The 21,139-nt window shown below is 46.2% G+C and overlaps 1 protein-coding gene across 3 annotated transcripts in view; it reads right to left on the bottom strand.

The window, feature by feature from the left end:
- Positions 1-18,403, bottom strand: part of PHF12 (PHD finger protein 12) — a 40,753-nt gene extending 22,350 nt beyond the window's left edge. For all 3 annotated transcript variants that reach the window (XM_021704583.1, XM_044921942.1, XM_021704584.1), the window contains exons 1-2: positions 18,205-18,403; positions 17,375-17,556 (exon numbers count right to left, since the gene is read on the bottom strand). In XM_021704583.1, coding sequence (XP_021560258.1) covers positions 17,375-17,556; positions 18,205-18,270 — 248 coding nt within the window. In that variant the 5' untranslated portion in view covers positions 18,271-18,403. The remainder of the gene's footprint in view (positions 1-17,374; positions 17,557-18,204) is intronic.
- Between the last annotated feature and the right edge of the window lie 2,736 nt (positions 18,404-21,139).

The following is a 21,139-nucleotide window of genomic DNA, read 5'->3' as shown; positions in this document are numbered from 1 at the left end:
TCCTCCACTGTTCATTCTGGAGCTGCCACCTACAACCGCAAATGCTGGTCCTTCCCTCATTCCTTCACCTGGTGGACTCTTTATGTTTTGGGGCTCAAGCCAGGTCTCGCCTCCAGGAAGCCTTCTCTGGCAGCCCCTGATTCCCTATAGCACTTCTGTGCCACATTGTACTCCGATTATTACGTACCCAAAGCCCTTTCTCTATGCCTTATCTTTGTATCTCCATGCCCTGCAAGATGCTTGGCACATACTAGGTACTCAATAAAGCTTTAAAGAACTGAGGGACACCTTTTAAATGGGCTTCTAGGAAGTGAATGTACCCCTCCAAAGACGTGAGGCAAAGCAATGCAGTTGGGCAGGCACTTGTTTTGGTGGTTAAATCACATATGAAATAATTTGTTTTCTAAGTCACAAAACAATAAGACATGAGAGTCAAAGCCCACACTTGCAAACCTGAACTTCACATTGAACCACCGCACCTGACTCATTTAAATCTTCCTTAAACAATTTGATTTCTCATTTCTTTTTCTGAACACATGGGTCAAATGCTTAAAATTTTTATTAAGAGGTTCTTAAAAGTAGCTCCTGGTTGGTTTCTAAAGGGTCACTTTTAGGAATACCAAGTTTAAGAACACTCATTTCTCAGAATTCTAGATTACGGCCACAGGCTCTTCTTGTTTGCCCTAAAGTGTGTGATGAGGGCTATGAGTTTAGGGAATAGCACAGGAAAGTCAGAGTATTGTCTCCAGGATGAGCACAGAACATTTAAAAGAGTGAGGCCTTGTTGAGATTTTGCTGCTTTCTCAGAGACAGAATGTGCCTTTTTTTTTTTTTAAGATTTTATTTATTTATTTGACAGAGAGAGAGATAACGAGAGCAGGAACACAAGCAGGGGGAGCGGGAGAGGGGGAAGCAGGCTTCCTGCCGAGCAGGGAGCCCGATGTGGGACTCGATCCCAGGACCCTGGGATCATGACCTGAGCCGAAGGCAGACGCTTAACGACTGAGCCACCCAGGCGCCCCAGAATGTGCATCTTGAAATAAACTTGAAAATGTGGTATTTTGAGAAGGCAGTAATATATATAAGATAGGATGGACAGGGAAGGAAAGTCTATGATTCTAGAAAATGATCAGCACAGGTACAGCAGGAATACAGGAACTGTCCATCATAAAGCTTTCTCGATGTTTCCTCTTTGCCCATAGCAATTCCTTTCAAGACATTTAGAAGGCAGTTTCTTTCAACTCAAATATCTAGAGCAAAAGGATTCATGAAATGGATCCAAGAAAGATAGACTGTCGTTGGAGAAACAGGCTCAGGAATGAATTCGGAAAGAGGCTGTTTTACAAACAGACTAGTTTTGTTCTATATCAGAAATATTGCTAATAGGGAAAGGATTCCAGGAAGAAAGGAGATTCTGCAGCCTCAGGACACTCATACACATCCTGAAGACTTTCCCATCTCAAAGCTCTTTCTCCCATAAGAATGGTGTTCCCTTAAGTTTAGTGTGCAACTTTGAAACAATTATATGCATGCCAGAGTCTTTAAATCATGTTATGTCTGTCAAGAAAAACGAGGCTTTAGGGTCCCTGGGTGGCTCAGTCATTAAGCGTCTGCTTTCAGCTCAGGTCATGATCTCAGGGTCCTGGGATCGAGCCCCTCATCGGGCTCCCTGCTCCGCGGGAAGCCTGCTTCTCCCTCTCCCACTCCCTCTGCTTGTGTTCCCTCTCTTGCTGTGTCTCTCTCTGTCAAATAAATAAATAAAATATTTAAAAGAGAAAAAAGAAAAACAAGGCTTTGTCTCAGCTCCCTCTTATCCTTATATAACAATGAAGACAAGGTGCTGAGGCCCAGTCTCTATAAAAGGAAATCATTAAAAGTTAAAAGGCAGGTAATGTTGGAAATGCTCTATCAGAGTTTCCGCTGCTCAGCAGTGAAAACCATGAGGACGCTACCATGAGCCAGTGCTGCTTGTAGAGACATCAACATGCTTCCTAATCACTAAAGCCTAGAAATAGCAGAGCGATAATCTCATCTTACATCTACATACTGTATTACAGTTCATAAGTGTTTTCACAGATGCTCTTATTTGATCTTCACCAGCACACTGTAAGAATTCTTACTCCCATCATACAGGTGAGAACACGGACTTATCTAAAGCCAAAGAACCAGTGAAGTTGCAGAATTAGAACCCAAAACAGTTTCCTGGCTCTTTCAAGTCTGGAGTCCTAGCTGTTTGTAAAAAACCTTTGGTAGTTCTCTTATTTCTGGGGGACACAGTGGAACATCCATCGAAGTATCTTCCTGAACCTCAAGGCTGAACATTTCTTCTACGTCAGTCAATATTTATTGAGTTCCCACTGCTTACTAACTAACCAGTGCCATAGTAGAGGTACCACACTGGAGGAAAGACACAAAGCAGACAAGTTATGATCTACCCCACCAAGAAACAGCCTTTGGGGAGAGAGGATCAAAGTCATTCATCCACTCAAGAATTTAATGAACAATTATTTTATGCTAGGCAATGTGCTAACTGGTGAGATTTCAGACAAGGTCTTTGTTCTCAGGGATCATAGGCTAGAAGACATGGAAAGGACAGATGACAATGAGACCACATACAATCAACTACAAACTGAACCGACCATAAAGACCTAGATAAGACTCAACTGTGCATGGATGCTGGGCTCAGTGAAGAGCCCTAGAAGCTTGGTTACTTGGTACCTGAAGGTGACAGTGGCCTCTTCCCTACTCTTTCCATAATTCAGAACTATGCAGCAAATGGTAATTCAGTTAGTGATCCTTTAAAGACAGTGAAGTTAAGGATCTCGAGGGGTTCCGGAGAAACTACAGTTTTGGAAGCAAGTGTATTTCTGTATGTTGAAAAATTACAGGGGCGCCTGGGTGGCTCAGTCATTAAGCATCTGCCTTCGGCTCAGGTCACGATCTCAGGGTCCTGGGATCGAGCCCCTCGTCGGGGTCCCTGCTCAGCGGGAAGCCTGCTTCTCCCTCTCCCACTTCCCTCTCTCGCTGTGTCTCTGTCAAGTAAATAAATAAAATCTTAAAAAACAAAACAAAACAAAACTACATGAAAGAAGGAAAGTTCTGGGAGTGGGGACATTTTCCTGAGAATGGGTGTTTTATGTCCATCTAGAACCCACTAGTATATGAACCTTTAGATTCCTTCTGAGAACTGTCCAAGTCCTAGAAAGGAAGGTGAGTCCTGGAATGTACGTGAACTGGCTTGTCTTGGAAAACTGGTAGCTCTTTAGAGTACCAGTGAGGACAGAGCTTCTGCAGAATATCCATCCATCTTCACTGCTGTGGATGTTTCCTCTCAGATCATTTGTTAAAAAGCCCTGGCCTGCAATTCCTGGCCAGAAAGGGACTATTCACGGCTTTCTAACTTGCTTCTTAACCACTACCTGATCTTAAAGACATTGTTAGCTATAAAATAGTTCGTAACAATAGCGCTCTAAATCCTCAGAGATTGTACAACTGAAAGATATGAACCTCAGAATTCGGTGTGGCTCTCTGTGAAGCCTGACAGAGCCTATAAACCATTAACAGTAACACCTGTACACAAATCAATTAGAAAACTGGTCAAAGGCATTAATTTTTTTAAAGAAAGATTTTATTTATTTGACAGAGAGAGACACGGCGATAGAGGCAGAAGCAGGTTTCCTGCTGAGCAGGGAGCCCGATGCAGGGCTTGATCCCAGGACCCTGGGATCATGACCTGAGCCGAAGGCAGACGCTTAACGACTGAACCACCCAGGTGCCCCAAGACTGATTTATTTTAGAGAGAGAGGGAGAGTGTGTGTGTGGGAGTGAGGAGCCAGAGGGAGAGAGAGAATCTCAAGCAGACCCTGTGCTGAGTGTGGAGCCCGATGTGGGGCTTGATCTCATGACCCTGAGATCACAACCTGAGCTGAAATCAAGTCAGTCACTTAACTGATTGAGCCACCCAGGCATCCCTAAAGATTTTATTTTTAAGTAATCTCTAAACCCTACATGGGGCTGGAACTCACAACCCTGAGATCAAGAGTTGAATGCTCTATTGATTGAGCCAGCCAGGCATCCCAACGATTTTTTCTTTTTAATTCTCTTTGGGAGAATGGGGAATGACTTAACTGACTCAGCCACCCAGGTGCCCTGGCATTAATTTTTCAAAACTAAAACTCCTAAAGCCAACCTCTGCCGCAGCACTAAGCATCTAGACTCCCATAAGCAAATCCAAATGACTCGACTCTATAGCTGACAAGGGTGTCTAGATTGGTCTATTTCTGGAGTCATGGAAGAGAAAACTATACACACACCGCCCCCCTTGGCTAACTGTAATGCCTGCGTTGACAGACCTCTCCACGTCAAAGATTCAAAGCCCAAAGCCAGATGATCCCAACTCACAGCCAAAGGATGAAGTCCAGTTTTAATTTAGAATGCCTCTTTCATTCACTAATGAGGCTGCAGCCCACCACTGTAGGTGGAAGATGTTAGTTGTCATGGTTCTTGGCTCTCTAATTAAGAGGATCTATTTCAAGTCATACACCAGCGTGGCTGATCGGAGTCTCACCTCACTCATCTCCCTCACCTATTAATACACGTGAGCCTGCACTGCATTAACATTTACTTCAGATTTAGTCGCCACCAGTGGGACCTGTTGCTCCATAGCTCTGCGTTAATTATCCATCCAGTGCAAGCAGTTTTTCAGTATGGAACTGGAAGGGAGAAGGGGGAGGGGAACAAGAGAACAAAGGGAGGAGGGGAGAGGTGGAGGGAGAGGGAGACAGGGAAGCAGAAAGACTGCCTTTGATTTCAGAGACCTATTTTTTTGCATTACAACATGCAGATAAAAATGGTGTTGGGAAAAAAAATGGTGTTGGGCTCTGGACTTATTTTTTAAAAATATGTTAGGTTACCGATGTATGGCTCGCAACTGTCTACCCAGCTAAGTGTCACTGACATTTTAAAACTTGAGCCAAAGGCAGCTGGGGAGACATGGAAATATCACTTAACCAAATTAAAAGCTTTGGTGTGTGTCTTAGGACAAAAGGAAGCAAAATGGATGAAAATATTTAAGAAAGAATTCATTTTATTTTCTCTTCCTAGACTGACAAAATATTCTATTTAATACAAAGACCGAACAGGAACACTATGCCGACAGCGTATCTGTACACAATATACCAACAGCATTCCACTCGGGTTCTCTTCTAAAAGAGGTCAGTCGTGTGAACTGCTAGGGTCCCTCCTGTCAGAACCCATCATTCTCCAAGAATCAGAAGCTCTCTAGCCATATATGGTAGTTTCAGTTAAAATATCAGACTAAGAAAGATTTCACTGCCCCCTCCCTGCATCTGGATGTCTCCTCCCTTTTTTGGGTGGGTGGGGGGTGTTCAGCCAGCAAACAATAGCACTGAGCAGTTTTGATTTTTAATTTCACAGTTCATGGGTCTTATCCATCCATCTGAGGTCCACTACCAGATAAAAATCCTGCAATTATATTTAACGACATTGTGTAAGACTGCAAAAGACAATACATGCTCAGAACAGGCCTATCCTCCCTCAGACCTTGGCCAGCTGAGGAACTCTGTTGGTACTATAGCCAAAATGGGAGGGAAGGTGATCACTGACAGGACCACCGTCACATCTCCGCCTCCTGGCAGCCATCTTGATCTACAAAGGAACCTATGAGCACAGAAAACAAGCCTTTTATTAACCAAAACCAGCTTCTGTTCTAGACAAGTTAGGAGGTGCCGGGTAAAATTTAATTAAAAAATATCTTTTAAAGCTTAAAAGCTGTATTAATATACCCCAATTTAATGGTTTATGTTTTGAAGAAACAAAATTTAATGAAATTTAAATGTCAGCGTAATAGCCAGCTTCCTCTAGACACTTGTATGGGCATCAGTTTTTATTTTCAAGGATGGCCTACCTTTCCAAGGCTGGGAAGATGGCCATAATGAAAGATACTGGAGATGAAAGCAGAAAGTTTATGGGGTCCCTGAACCTTAATTCCTATCCTCCTTCATCCCAGCTACTGACTCGAATACAGCTAGTGCCACAAAGTACATAAAAAGTACAAGGACTGCTGGCTTTTTCATGCAAAGTCTCAGGAGCAGTGTTAACAAGGAGACCAATGAAGTGCCAGGCCATTACAAATGCCCCATTGAGAAACTTAGCTAGTTGCGTCACTTCCACAGGCATACAATCCTTTCAAACTAGCTGACTGTGCCCCCTAACTTCATTGCCTTCTATGTAGAGCTGGCTTGTGGCATCCTCCCAGTGAAGGACACCTGGAGAACAGGAGAACAGGATTATAAGTTGGTGCAGCAAAAGGGTGGGAGGGTAGAGCACCAACAGTTATATCAGGTGTTTGCCTCTAACTTCTCTAACAAGCTGAGACTCGGTGCCACAGGGCCTTATCTATCATCAGTTTGGCTATTCTGACAATCTTGGCTTCTCCACGATGGCAAATGAGCTGGCTGCAAACATTTTAAAAATGGGCTTCATTCATTCACCTCATGATAGACGTTGGAGCCCACCTGTTTTGGAAGAGTCAACATTCTGGCCTCAACAGACACTTTCTGATGTTCCTAGGGAATGTTCTTCTTTGTAAAGAAGAATCAACAACTGTAACTGTGTATTCCAGAGGAGTCTCAGAGGTATGGAAAATTGAGTACTGTTCCATGGCCAAATCAAGGAAATAGCCAGGACATATTTTTTTTTTGCATACGCAGCTTAGGAAATCTGGATCAGTTTATATCTTTTTTTTTTTTTTTAAAGATTTTATTTATTTATTTGAGACAGAGAGAATGAGAGAGAGAGAGAGAGCACATGAGAGGGGGGAGGGTCAGAGGGAGACGCAGGCTCCCTGCCGAGCAGGGAGCCCGATGTGGGACTCGATCCAGGGACTCCAGGATCATGACCTGAGCCGAAAGCAGTCGCTTAACCAACTGAGTCACCCAGGCGCCCTGGATCAGTTTATATCTTATAGATACTGGACCTAAAATTCTATAAAGGCTGGGAAAACTAAAAACACTAACAATGTCTTGGGGTGCCTGGAAGCTTAGTCGGTTAAGCAGCTGCCTTCAGCTCAGGTCATGATCCTGGAGTCCTGGGAGTCTGCTTCTTCCTCTGACCCTCCCCCCTCTCGTGCTCTTTCTCAAATAAATGAATAAAATATATTTTTTTAAGATTTTATTTATTTATTTGACAGAGAGAGACAGTGAGAGAGGGAACACAAGCAGGGGGAGTGGGAGAGGGAGAAGCAGGCTTCCCGCTGAGCAGGGAGCCTGATGCAGGGCTTGATCCCAGGACCCTGGGATCACGACCTGAGCCGAAGGCAGACGCTTAAGGACTGAGCCACCCAGGCACCCCAAATAAATGAATAAAATCTTAAACAAAACAAAACAAAACACTAACGTCTTTATTTCAAATCCAACTAAAACAGAGAGAGAGCAGGTTTCTCCTTAAGACCCAGCTGCTTTTCCCTATGGAGGATTTCTGCTTCATTTACCCTCTTCTGACAGGGTCTTCTTAAAAAAAGGAAAGATACAGAATAATGCTATTATTTGCACCAAAACAGCATAGGGCCTATTCCCTCCTTTTTTACTCATAAACCCCATTTTACTCATAAACCTCAAAGTCCCCTACCCTCCATGATGGAAGTAATCTCCTGGCATGCTGTCAAACTATGCTGTCGTGGTTTGATGCCACAGCTAAGGGCTGACTTGGGCTTCTTTTTTTTTTTTTTTAAATTTTATTTATTTATTTGACAGAGAGAGACACAGCAAGAGAAGGAACACAAGCTGGGAGAGTGGGAGAGGGAGAAGCAGGCTTCCCGCGGAGCAGGGAGCCCGATGCGGAGCTCGATCCCAGGACCCTGAGATCATGACTTGAGCCAAAGGCAGACGCTTAACGACTGAGCCACCCAGGGCCCTGACTTGGGCTTCTGAAGCCTTCCAGTTATAACCCCGGTAACCTATTTAGGAGGTGAACATACTTCTCAGAGACAGAGCACCATAATTTTTTCCCTTTGGCCCACTTTTCTCTCAGATGATTCCTAACCAAAGAACGATCACCCTAAAGGCCTGAATGGGTGCACCCAAGTGGTAAGATTTGAGGAAAGCTTATATGCAGCAAGCATTCAAGTCTTGGACATAAGCTCTTTCCCATAACTTAAATAAACTGCAGATACTTTTCTTACCATCCCGCTTACTTCAACACCAACCAACTGAAGCCTGCAGTCAAAGATGTCTCATGAATTAGGGCTTATAAGAATTCAGTTAAGCTAGAATGGCTAAGTGTTGTCTAAGCCAGGCAAAACCATGAGGACTATAAAGGATAAAAAAACAAAAACAAAAAAGATAAAGCAGAACAACATCTAACAAGAGGCCAAAATCAGTGACAGAATTCTCCCTACATTTTAGATGCTCTTTCAAAAAATGGCAAGCAAGATCAAGGAAAGTTGAATATAGCCAATCTATGTATAGAAAGAACTAGGAAAAGGCGTAGGTTTAGACACATTTAATGAGATTAACAGAGTATAATTTTCATAATGCATTTTGACCAATAATTGATAATTGTCAACTGAAAAAGTTCCCTGTAGAGTTTCCCTCTAATGTTTCCAGAGCTTCACTAGAACCAAGAATCAGTAGAACTCTATCTGATGGTTCAGTGACCGTGGGAATTAAAAAGTTCCTGGCTCATCACAGGAGCCCAGGGCTGGTGTAAAGAACAAGAGTAGCTCCTCATTGCCCAGTTTTGTAATGAGGAGACTTATCTACAATCACTGAAGAGTTCTATGCATTTCATTAGCTTCTCTCCTCTGTTCTCTGCACAAATGCAGACAGGAGAAAAATAATACTCAACATCCGTCTGAGGATCACAGCTGGATAGAAGTAGGCAAATGCATTTGTGCTGCTATAAACAGGGTTCCACCCTGAAACTCAAGCTTGCTAGTAATTCTGAGAGGTTACCTCACCCTTGCCTGGCCTGGTGGTAAAGTGTTGTCTTTGGGCTATGGTTAAATTCAAACCCTGTGGAGAGTCCTCTCTTGCTCACTCAAGCTTATTTCAAAAAGAGCCTCACACAGCGCCCAGATCAGTGGGAAAGACGGACGCTAAGTTCAGGCATGGAGTCCCCGCCCTGCTGTTACACTCTCTGTCTTTTGTCCTTTCAAGACTGGGAAACATTTTCTGGAGATATATCCTGTAGTTTGTCAGAAAACAGGGGAAGGGCAAAGACTACATACCAACACTATTAACATACAGGAAACAAATTTGTAATTGGGGGAAAGGAATAGTGACCGTGTGTTTGTGTTAACAAAGGTACCACCCACTTGGTAGAAGCAGACGTCAGTTCTGTTCCCCAACTAGTGCTTATCTTTGCATGTCTCTCATTTGTAATACCACTAGGTATTGCGCAGCAGTGAGCAGAGGAAATGGGCCAGCCTGTGGCTTTCAAGCACTTTAGTGAGCATTTAGTACATGGTTGCAAAAGGCAAAGTAGTTTTTTGAATGAGTGAGTCAAGTTTTATATTACCTGAAATGTCATCAATCTGTAAGGTGTACCTGGAATTTGCTTACTGTGAATTCAACAACAGCTCTACATAGTAGACAAGTTCTTTTTTTTGCTAATGGGTCAAAAGCAATGATTTCTCCTTTTATCAGTGTCTACCGTACCCTTCAGTGTCTTCTGCCTCCCATGCAAATGTGCTAAAACTTCATCTTTATTCTTATCTGCTGAAACCTAGATTCCGAAATCATGTTAGACTTAAAGGATGAAGACTCTGACATCTATAAATGGCAGGCAAAAAAAGGAGTCACCTTCTTATTCTTCTTAACTGCTCTCAAGTCATGGGAAAAGCAGTCAGCTAGTGACCTGTGCATGTGTCCTGGGCATGGTGACAAATCCGCAATACCAAAGTGCCTTTCTGAAATTTGGTCTAGGGCTTGCACTGAATACAATGTCCTCCTCTTTCAGGAAACTGGCAGGGGGACAGCTGTACTCCTGTCCAGTCTCTTGGGAGGCTAGAATTATGCGGAGGTGCTCTTATAAGTGTTACTCATTGAATGGCAATGCAGCTGGCCATGTCTGTACTCCCCGGGGACTCTAAAGTCAAAGAACGAGCACAGCAGAGGTGGGAAAACAAACCCCCTGCCCTGCTCTGGTGACTTAAAACTCTGGCACCTTAAAATAGGAATGCATTTCCAGAAGCCTCTGCTGCATTATCATCATAATATAACCATCACAACCCCAACCAGGATCTTCTACTAGGGCAGCCTGCTGAACTATACACCCAAAGAACTGTGCATGTGCTGGGGGTGAGACGACAAGGTTGAGATAGATTTCAACACTCTTCCGCATGACCAAAAGCAAACATTCAGCTTCATCTGTTTTCTATTGCCCTATCACTTGTAGGAGAAAAGATGTACCCATTCCTGTTAAGAAGCAGGATGTCTGCATTCCTAGGTAGCAAAAATCCTATTGGGGCGGGGGGGGGGGGACACGACATCAAAACAGCTGGTTTCTTTTTATAAGGTACATAAAACCTTCAGGCAAATATTCTCTGCATTGTCTCCCTATTTATTGCTATCTGAGTTTACATAAAGATACGTATAAACAGGTGAGTTCACTACAATGTACGAACAATTTTTGTTCTTATTTTTTTTTTAATTTTATTTATTTATTCATGAGAGACAGAGAGAGAGAGAGAGGCAGAGGGAGAAGCAGGCTCCCAAGGAGCAGGGAGCCCGATGTGGGACTCGATCCCAGGACCCTGGGATCATGACCTGAGCCGAAGGCAGACGCTTAACCATCTGAGCCACCCAGGCACCCCAATTTTTGTTCTTATTAACTGAGTTCAAGTGATAGCTCAATTAACCTGGAATTACTTCCACCCCAAGCTGTTACCAAACTGAGAAAATGAAAATCTTCCTCCTTAAACTAGGAGCCTCACAAATATGAGAGATTTCTATACACAGAAATTTTCTATTGTGGCTGGGGGGTGCCTGGTAGGCATCCTGCCTTAAGGCAGGTGGTGGATTTTTTATAGTTTTTCTAGGGTTAACCTCCAGCCTTAGACTTCTTTACTAGGAAGGGTCACTCAGAAAAGTTGAAACACAAATATACCAAATCACACTTTGAGGTTCGCTCTACTGAGATACACATCCTGACTGGAGTTCACAGAAGAAAACTTTTAGTCACCGTCATTACATTGATAAAAATAGCACATTAAAGTGTGCTTAAATCAACTACCTTTCTTCCAGATAAGACTCAAAAAATTTAAAAAATAAAAAGGGTGAGTGAAAAGAACCCACAGAATGGAAGAAAATACTTGCAAATCGTGTATCTGACAAAACACTCGGTATCTAGAATATATAAGGAACTCTTACAACCCAGTAATAAAAAACCAAATAACCCAATTAAAATTGGACAAAGGATCAAAATAGACTTTTGTCCAAAAAAATATACGAATGGCTAATAAGCATATGAAAAGATATTTGGTATCATTAGCCATTAGGGAAATGCAAATCAAAACTATAGCACTTCCTGCCCATAGGATAGCTTTTATCAAAAAAACAGATAATAACAAGCACTGGAAAGGATGTGGAGAAATTGGAACCCTCATGTATCAGTGAGGATGCAAAATGGTGCAGCCACTTTGGAAAACAGTTTGGCAGTCTTCAAAGGTTAAACATGGGGGCGCCTGGGTTGCTCAGTTGGTTAAGCATGTGCCTTCAGCTCCAGTCATGATCCCAGGTCCTGGGGGGTGGTGTCTGCTCAGCAGGAAGTCTGCTTCTCCCTCTCCCTCTGTCCCCCGCCCATGCTCTCTCTTGCTATCTCTGTCTCTCAAATAAATAAGTAAATAAAATCTTAAAAAACAAACAAACAAAAAGGTTAAACATGAGTTACCCTGTGACCCAGCAATTCCATTCCTGGGTATACAACCAAGAGAAATGAAAACAGATGTCCACACAAGCTTGCACACAAATGTGTATAGCATCACTACTCACAATAGCAAAAAGTAGAAAAAATCCCCAAATGTCCATTAACTGATAAATGGATAGACAAAAATGCGGTATATCCATCCATGGAATAGTATTCAGCCACAAAATGGATGAAGTACTGATAAATCCTACAAGAGTGAACCTTGAAAACTCACTGAGCCCTTTTGAGTATCACTTGTCCTTTCACTCAGAGCTTAATAAAAACCGGTGTCTCATTCAACACAGAGCAGTGACTATTTGGCCTTTTCAGTTCAAATTACACAATTTATTTGTCTCTATTTTACGATTGGGCTTAAAAAAAATTCTCTTGGAGACATACTTAAGAATTTAAAACAGATCAACATGAATCCCATCTCCAGGTATAAATGAAGACAGTACCTAAATATGTCTTTTACACGATTTCACATGTAAAAAATACACTAGTCATTTACAAAGGCCAAAAGCGGTCCTAATATTTTAGTGGAGCCCATCTGTAAAGCACTTTGAGAGCCTTAAGGAGCAGCAGGAAACTGATGAGATTATAACTGCATTCTACCTTGAGTACGGTAATTAATTTGGGGACAGGCCCCAAATGAAAAATTTCCTATAATGGTACCATGAAGCACTTGCCTATGGTCACACAAACCCTGTTACATTTGAGGAGCATTACCTCCTCTTCCACTTTAAAAAATTTCTGATGCTCCCTTTCTTAACCAAAGCCACCTAGGTCACACCCATTTTTGAGTCAACATTTCATACTAAATATTATTATTATTTTTAAACGGCGATTATCCTTATATCACCCAAACAAAGCCCTCCTATCACAAGAATTAGCCCGAGACCCACATTAAGCTTACAAAACATGCAGGTGAAATTGAACTAAAGCTGAATGTTACTGGACCCTCCCTGTTTGAGTCGAACATTTAAAAACAATTAATACACACCCAGATTCCAACACAATGCAGCAAATGCAAAAATAAATAAACAGAATACACATAAAACCAAATTAGGTTTGTTTATTGTTGAATCCTTTCACTACTGAGGAGGCAGGGTGACGGGAGGAAGTCCAGATGCCACACCTCCAGTTCTTCAGTGCCGGGTTTCCAAGCACTTAAAATGTCAGAAACAACAGATTCACAAGATAATGTTAAAATAAATGTATTTTAATTCAGCACTAGCCTGATACTTTTCGAATGAGGAGCTAAACGCAACAAAATCAGAAAAAAATCACCTTCTGAAAAGTTCAAATAGCAAAGATCTTCTGCAACGTAGTTTTCTACTCTGTGTGTGAAACCTTTCTTGTTATGACTCACTGAAAATTAAATATGCAAAACTCCAAGCTGAGCTTAGTTTTGCCTGTGCACAGAGACCTTTTTACTCTCATTCTTCGAAAACCTCATTTTGGATCTTGCTGCCAACACCAAAGAGAGGAAAGCCGGCCAACAATTCCAAATATAACATGCGGAGGCAAATGCTACAGAAATCTGTCTGACGGGAAGCAACCATGCTGAGGTCTGCTGAGGTAGATGCACTTCTCAATCAGACCGTCTTGGTCCCTCAGTCCGTGTGGAGCAAAATGCCATGAGAGAGCAATCAAAGAAAAACATCCAGTTTCCAGTCAGCCTCATTAGCGATGGCCTATGGTGTTCACTTTATCCGTGAGAACAATTCAAACCATTTCAAACAGAAAGATGGGTCAGTGGCAACCAGAGCTCCACCAGTTACTCTAATTTTTTTAAACCAATTTTTAGGGACCAATCCACAGAGACCAGTATTTGCAGAAAGTTCAACGAATGGCGTGACAATTGTGATAGGGGTGGGTCAGGTTCACCAGAAAACACTTAAAAACATATCTCTTTCCAGTTCTCCTGGGGCAGAGTTAGTAACCCCTACTACCACTTTGAATAACTGATAAAGCAGTTAAAATTAGATAAAATGATTACACTATTACTTAAAAAAAAATCACCTCCTTAAGTTTAATTCTTCAGCGAGGTCTTGGCACTGAGCACAGGACAATTCATTCCCTCACCCGAAGGATCATTACAGGGAACCCAGAAATAGGGCTCCCAGTCTAATTGGGAAAAGAGAACGGTTCCTCATACAGAGCACTGGCCCCTGAGAAAAGACAAGACAATTAAACAGTTTATCTGACCAGTCATTTCCTACGGTAGTTTATCTTAGAAAAATCCCCTGTGGTTATGACTATGTCACTAAGCCCAGGAGATAAAGTTTGCCTAGAATCGCTTCTGGAACATTTTATTAGATCTCGTTCACTGTGAGGCAAGCTGGCAAGGAACACTAGAGGCTGAAAAAGGACTTGTCTTCGAGAACTTTGAATGAAGACCCGCAGCAGCACTACAATTACTATCAACAGGGTTTGCAAAACCTCCATCTTCACTCTTGTACATTCTGTACATAAGGAAAATTATCATTTCTATGCTTATCTAAATACAGCTGACCCTTGGAAAACATGCATTTGAACTGCAGGTCCTCTTCTATGTGGACTTTCTATAGCATGGTACTGTTAAGTGTATCTGTTCTCTTTGTAATTTCCTTAACATTTTCTTTTCTCTAGCTTACGTTGTTATAATACAGTGCATGCAAAATATGTGTTAATTGACTGTTTATATTACTGGTAAAGCTTCTGGTCAATTGTAGGCTATTAGTAGTTAAGTTTTTGAAGAATCCGAAGTTATGTAATTTTTGGCTGCATGGAGGTCGGTGTCCCTAAGCCCCCAGCATTGTTCAAGGGTCAACTGTAATCCAGTCTTAGCCAGTTCAAAAGGGAAGCAAGAGAAATACAGCCACACCTAATTGCACTCCCACATGGCACAAGTAATCAGTAATGGCATGAATTAAAGCCAGCACACTCAGGAATCAAAACTGTCTGAGGCTGTCAACTGCTTGACCTGACTACTCTGGTAGAGATGGTAATGAAGTACTTAACTTGCGCTGTAAAGAATGTGGAATGGGAGGCAGGAAAGTGGGATAAGGCACACTTGAAAGAAGGCTTCCTGCCTTTGTACCAATATCCAGAATGTTTTGTAATTTATATAACAACTCAGATAAGCCAATGGTACCTTCAGTACTGGCATCTTCAAAGAGGGAACTGGAGATGTAAAACAAGCCCTGCCTCACTTACTAGGATTCTCAAATCTCTTGATTACCAGTTCCCATTCATGGTCTTAAAAAAAGAAAGAAAAAAAAAAAGTATTCAATGAAATGCACAGTCTGGGCAAGTCTGAGTCTCACCAACAGCTACAAGTACCTCCCCCTCTCCTAGCAGAAGTCGGAACTGTTAATTGTTACAACTTGACAAGACTCACACTCATCTAATTAGATGATCCAGAGGTTAGGTTTTAGAGTTTGAAGCCCAAACTCAGGCAAAACAGCACACTTTTTCCACACCTGAAGTTTCTAATAAACAATCTCAGCTTTACTAAACACAGGAGGCTAAAGATAATAAATGAGCTTATAAAATTCTCAATACGGAGGTCACCATTTTTGGTTAACTAACCCTAGCTTCATCCTAGAGGTGAAACACCCACACTTTAAATCAAGCCTACAGTTCAGTCCGAGTATATGTATCAAACAAACACAATAAAAAATGTAAGCAACAGGGAAAAAACTGATAGGCAACATAACATATCCAGGTACAAATCTCTTCCTTGCTCAAGAACAGCATGGGAAACTTGACCAGAGATATTTTCTCCAAGTGGATTACACCTTACAGGAAGCAAAGGCTAAAAACCACAGACCCTTCCTGCTGGTATTAGTCACTTCTTAATAAAAAATTTAAAACCAGCAACAAAGCTTCCTCCAGGATAACCATTTTTGTCCCTGCAACATTACAAGCCCAGATGGGGTGCCCTCCTGGGCAAAAGTATCTGGGGAATGGTAATGGGAGCTTCCTACATAACTTCTGACCACAGACTTAATTTGCCCAGTATCAGTCATCTGTCTAATAAGTGTTCCAAAACCTGCAATTAGTACAAATATACAGTAGGCACTAGTCCACAAACCGAGAGACGGAATGTGAACGGAACAGTGTAGAGAGCTTAAGGAAAACCTCACTTTTTCTTTTTTAAACAGATGACTTAAAAAAAAAAAGGCAACATCAAAAACGGGTGGGAACAACAGAAGCCCCCTCTTTCCCGCTCTCACAAACGCCTGCTTCAGTCAACTGTTGCTGAACAACAGAACAAGACCCGTCAGAACACGACACAATCTGGGTTCCCTGCGCAGATGTGGGATTTTTGTGGAGGGCAGAGATGGTTTCTCCAGGCAGAAGCTGGAGTTTAAACTCTTCCTGCCCAGATTGTTCTGGGCTGAGCTGCTGAGGAGGATCACGCAGCGGGCGATCAACCCAGGTCCCTCCCTCTCTCTCGGGTCTCTCCCCTCCTCTCGCGTTCAGTAAGGGGGGGGGGCGGTGGAGGGAAGCGCACAGCTTTCCAGCTCTCTGCTCCTTAAAAATGCCCTCGCGGAGCTAACCGCACACAATCCTGCCCCGGCAGCTAAGAATTTTGCCGCGAAAGGCTCGCTGATCCGGAGCGGAGAAGTGAAATCGGCGCCCAAGAGCAATTTTAATTGTCTAACCCGGCCCGATTTCCTAAGAGGCGGCAGCGCGGGGAGGGGAGGGAGAGAGGGAGGCAGCTCCGAGAGGCAACAGGGGGCAAGCGGAGCCAGAGAAAGGGGACCAAAGCGGCGAGATCCTAGCCCGGGTCCCCGAGGAGCTTCTGCAGAAAGGACTCCGAGCCTCTACCCCCACCGTTCCCCGGGAGACGTTTGCAAATCATATATGCAGCCAAAATGGCGCTGAGAATAAAAATATAATTTAAAGGCAGGTCGCCATATTGTAAACAGAGAAGCAGAGAAGAGGCGGACTCGGGAGACACCCTCCATGATTTCTTCCACAGCCGCGAGCGCACGGGTGCCCGGCCCCCCGCATCTGGACCAGGCCAACTCCGGCGGCCGAGGGCTCCGCGCACCCGCCCGCAGGAGAGCCCAGCCCGGCAGGAGCCCGAGGGCGGCGGGCACGCGGGCAGGCGAGCGGCACAGGGCCCGGAGCTCCTCCCCTTCCTCCCCCGCCACCGCCGGCCGTGCCCTGCCGGCTCTATCCCGGCTACCCAGAGCCTTCCAATCCCAGATGGGGCTCTCCTCACTCGTCCCAACCCCCACCTCGGGGTCCGGACCCACTGCTGCTCCTCCCCCCCAAACGGCCAGATCCCGGCAGACACCTGGGGGCGGGGAGGCGCTCGCCCCAGCCACTGCAGAAAGTCAGCTAGCGGCTGCAAGCGCCCGTTATTTCGGCAGCCAGGGGGGTAGGCCGGGTGAAGGAATGTGCCGAGAAGGGTCCGCCAAGGAGCTCCAAAGGGGTCCCCAGACCTTACCAGCACTGGAGGTGGAAGGCGGCCGGGCAGTGGTCACAGCACAGGAGATCCCCACCTTCTTTGCAGCTATCGCAGCTGTCGTGGTTGGTGGCCCTGCCGCTTCTCCGGGGCTCTTTTTCGGGCTTACGACTCCGCTTTTCTGCCTCGTCCGTCTTGGGGGGAGCCAGCAGAGCTTGGATTTGCTGCACACACATACAAACGGCGTGTGTGCACACTCGGAGCTCCCGGGCGGTCCGTCGCCCCCCCTGCAAGGCTTCTCCGTCACCCACCCCTCTCCCCCCTTTTGTCCTTCTTCCTCCCATCCAAGCTGCTCCCAGAACCTCTCAGCCCCCGGAACCGGGGGGAGCCCACCCTAACAGCGTTCCTGCAGCACAACAAGGAGAACAGCTTCTTCCAAATGGGGAGGATCAGGGTAGGGGGATGGGGAGAGGGTGCGCGGTTCCCTTCTCGCCACTTCCTTGTATGGACAGCGGGGGACTCCAAAGCCAGGCTCTGGAGAGGCCTGAAACCCGGTACCCGGACGTGCTGGGGGAAGCACAAAGGGGCCGACAAGAAGGGGGTGGGGAGGCCCGCCGGTGCAACGACATGGAGTGGGTTGGTGCCTCGGGAGAGCGAATCCAGGGCGGCGGGAAGGTGAAACTGCTGCAAATGTCCTCGGAGGCTGAGCTCAGCCCCTCGAATTGCAAAGACGGGAGGGAGGGTCTGGGTGAGGAAGGAGCCCCCCCTCCCCCGGCCCTTTTGCGCTGTGAGCTCAGGACCGGCTTTGTAGGACGGAGGGCGGAGGTTCCCTCCCGGCGCTGGGGGAAGGGGATGAGGAGGGCCACTCTTACCTCCATCAGCCCCCCCGACGTGTCCAAGTCGTACACGATCGTCTTGGTCTCCATTTTCTCCCACATTCATCCACCTCCCGGGCTGGGCGCTCTCTGCTCCGGCCCCCCCAACCCCGGGGGGAGGGGGGAAGCGGGGGGAGGGGGCGCTCCTGACCCCGGCCCCCCTTCTTTTTTCCCAACACGGGTCCCGACTTCCTCGCCCTGGCTCCCCCCCACCCCCCGGCCCCCAGTCCCCGGGACGGCAGCGTCCTCCCCACGGGCCGTGAGGGGGGAGCGGCCCCTCAGCCCCGGCCCGGCGGCTGGCTGCACGATGGGTCCCGGCTCCGGGGGTCAGGCCTCGGCGGGGCCTAGTCCCACAGGCTAAAGCCGGCGCTGGCGACCGCTGGTCCGGCCGGGAAGGCTGGCGGGCGCTGCCATCCCGGGGTTGGGGGGACCCGAGGGGGGGTGAGAGGTTAGGTGAGGTTGTGGTACGTGAGGTGACTGCGGGGAGGGTGATGGGGGGTGGTCCCCGGGCTCCGCCTCTCGCCGCCGCCGCCGTCTGCGTCCCGGCTGCCGCGCACTTGGCGCAAACTTACCGCGAGCGCCCGCAAAGCCACCCGCGCAGGCGCCCCGGGATCGCCGCTCGTCGCGCGCAACCGCAGTGACAGCCGGCGGCCGGGCTCCCGCGCAGCCGCAGTCAGGGGGTACCCCCCAGCGCGCAGCCGCGCTGGCATTCGTCTGGAGTGCCGAAGCCCCGCCTTTCTGCCTTGCGCCAGCGTACTAAGATAAGAGGGCGGGACCTGAGGTCTCGCGCAGGCGCCTGGGAGAATTTCTAAGGGTCACAGCGCAGCCGCAGGAACATGGGGGCTCTTCATCCATTGGTGTTTGTGTATAGACCAAGAATACTCTGTTCCTGCGCAGGCGTGTTGAGAATGCTCCCCTCCCGCCCCACAACACAGCCGCCTTCCGCGCAAGCGTATTGTCACCTGCAGGCCCTAACAAGAATGCTTCTACTTTCGCCATTTTGGTAATGGGATATAGGCTACCACGTCCTTGGAATCCTCAGGCAAGAACAGGAAGGAGCAAGGTGTGGTGTTGGCTGGAGCTGGTAGGCTGTCGGTGACAGCAGTACTCCTAGGGATATTGTACTGGATCGTTTGGTTCCCAGCGTCAGGTGTGGCTGAACTAGGCGCCATATTGGTAAAGAGAAAAAAGCCATCGCGACGGAAAACTATTCTTTTGGTATCGGGTTGGATGGCTACTGTTCACACTACCCTCCCTCTCCCGACAGTTAATTTTAGCCTCAGCATCCCTGCTTTGCGTAATGATGACACCATGGAGAGTTTCGCTGGCCCATTACTACCCTCTCTTGATCACTGTCCCTGAGAACTGCTCCAGAGGAAGCCAACAGCGAAGAGTTAGTAACGCTGACAACGCCCAGCTACCTGCCTATAGCGGACTTCAACTCCCAGTTTGCAATGCGCAAGAGGTCCAAAGGGCGAACGAGAGCGCATTGTACCCTGGGAGCAAGAATCGCGAGGGATCTGGTGGGTTGTGGGAGCTGTAGTTCCGTGTGCATGCTATGCATTGTGTGGTGGGATGGACTCGGGGATGAGAGAGTTGCCCGCCAGGAAGGGATGCTTTTGATAGCTGCAGTGCTGTATGCTGGGATTTGTAGTCTGAAGGCTCACCTCGAATTTTGGGCTTCCCCCACGGCACCCGCCCCTGCCCTTGTTATCGCTTTCAGAGATGGCCAGTTATCTCTTGCCTGACTGTAGGTGAAGAGGTGGAGATGGGAATAACATCACTGTGCCTGCCACTAGGCATTTAATTGGCATTCTTGCCAGGTACTTGTGTCCTGCTCACCTGTGATCGTTAAGCTGTAGTTAGCATTTGCAGAAGGATAAAACCGCAAAGGGGTTAAAGGCCATCTGTGTTAATCTCGTCATTTCCAGATGCATAGAGAGGAGCGGTGACTTGCCTAGTTCACATAGTGAATTTATGGCAGACCTATGAATGAAACAGATTTGATTCCCAGGCCAGGACACTTTCCACTACACCAGGTTAACTGTCTATGAGGAGTTGTTGGCTGCTTCTTCTGGGATAGTAAGGAGGATGAGTTAAATAGGGTGGGGATGTCAGTGTGTGGTCTTAGGTTTCTGTTTTTCTGACTTTTCTGATGATCCTCTTGGTGCCTAGGAAGAATGATAAGGTCATGGGCCTTAACTGTCGTGTGGTGTGTGTGTGTGTGTGTGTGTGTGTGTGTGTGTGTGTGTAGGTGTCATGTAGATTGGCCGCTCTCTGCCCTCTACCAGCCTCAGCAAACAAGAAATCCTAGTGGTCATGGACCAGAGAGGAGGCCTTCAGAGAGAGTAGGGCTGAGCTAGTTGTATGAAAGTGGCCAGACCTCATCTCTTCTGAGGTTTTATTTCCTTCCACAGGCCCTCAGAAGTTGGAACCACATGTGCCCTCTTTCACTGACTTCCTACTGCTCAGGACCCAGCTGTGCTGCTGTGTCAGCCTGAAAGCATTATGGGGCAGATAAGTAGTCCATTGGCCTATGCCCAATGAAGAAGGCTTTGCCTTGATCAACATCATCATTTGCAGTGGAGAACAGGAACAGGTGGTGGGCTAATGAGGGATATAATACTTGGCTCTGTTGACAAGTGCCAGGGGAACTAATCACTCTACACACCTTCCTCTTAGAACTTGGAGGGGAAGGTCAGCCCAGCTGTTGGAAGTTGGAGCCACCTTGGAGAGCTCCAGTCCTGGTTGTTCAGGAGGGGGTTGAGGAGAGCTAGCAGGTGGGATACAGATGTCTTCTGAAGTGACCTCTTGTGGCTAATATCGGCACTGCACTCTACATGGACTGGAGCTTTTCCAGCCTTCAAAGTGGCCTGTGGTAGAGCCAGGAGGTGGGCAGCCATGAGTGATCAGGAGCTCTCTGTTGGAAGAC

The sequence above is a fragment of the Neomonachus schauinslandi genome, chromosome 15 (assembly GCF_002201575.2).
Source record: "Neomonachus schauinslandi chromosome 15, ASM220157v2, whole genome shotgun sequence".
NCBI classification, from domain to species: Eukaryota; Metazoa; Chordata; class Mammalia; order Carnivora; family Phocidae; genus Neomonachus; species Neomonachus schauinslandi.
Note: the sequence above shows the minus strand (reverse complement) of the source record. Positions and strands in the feature narration are given on the sequence as shown.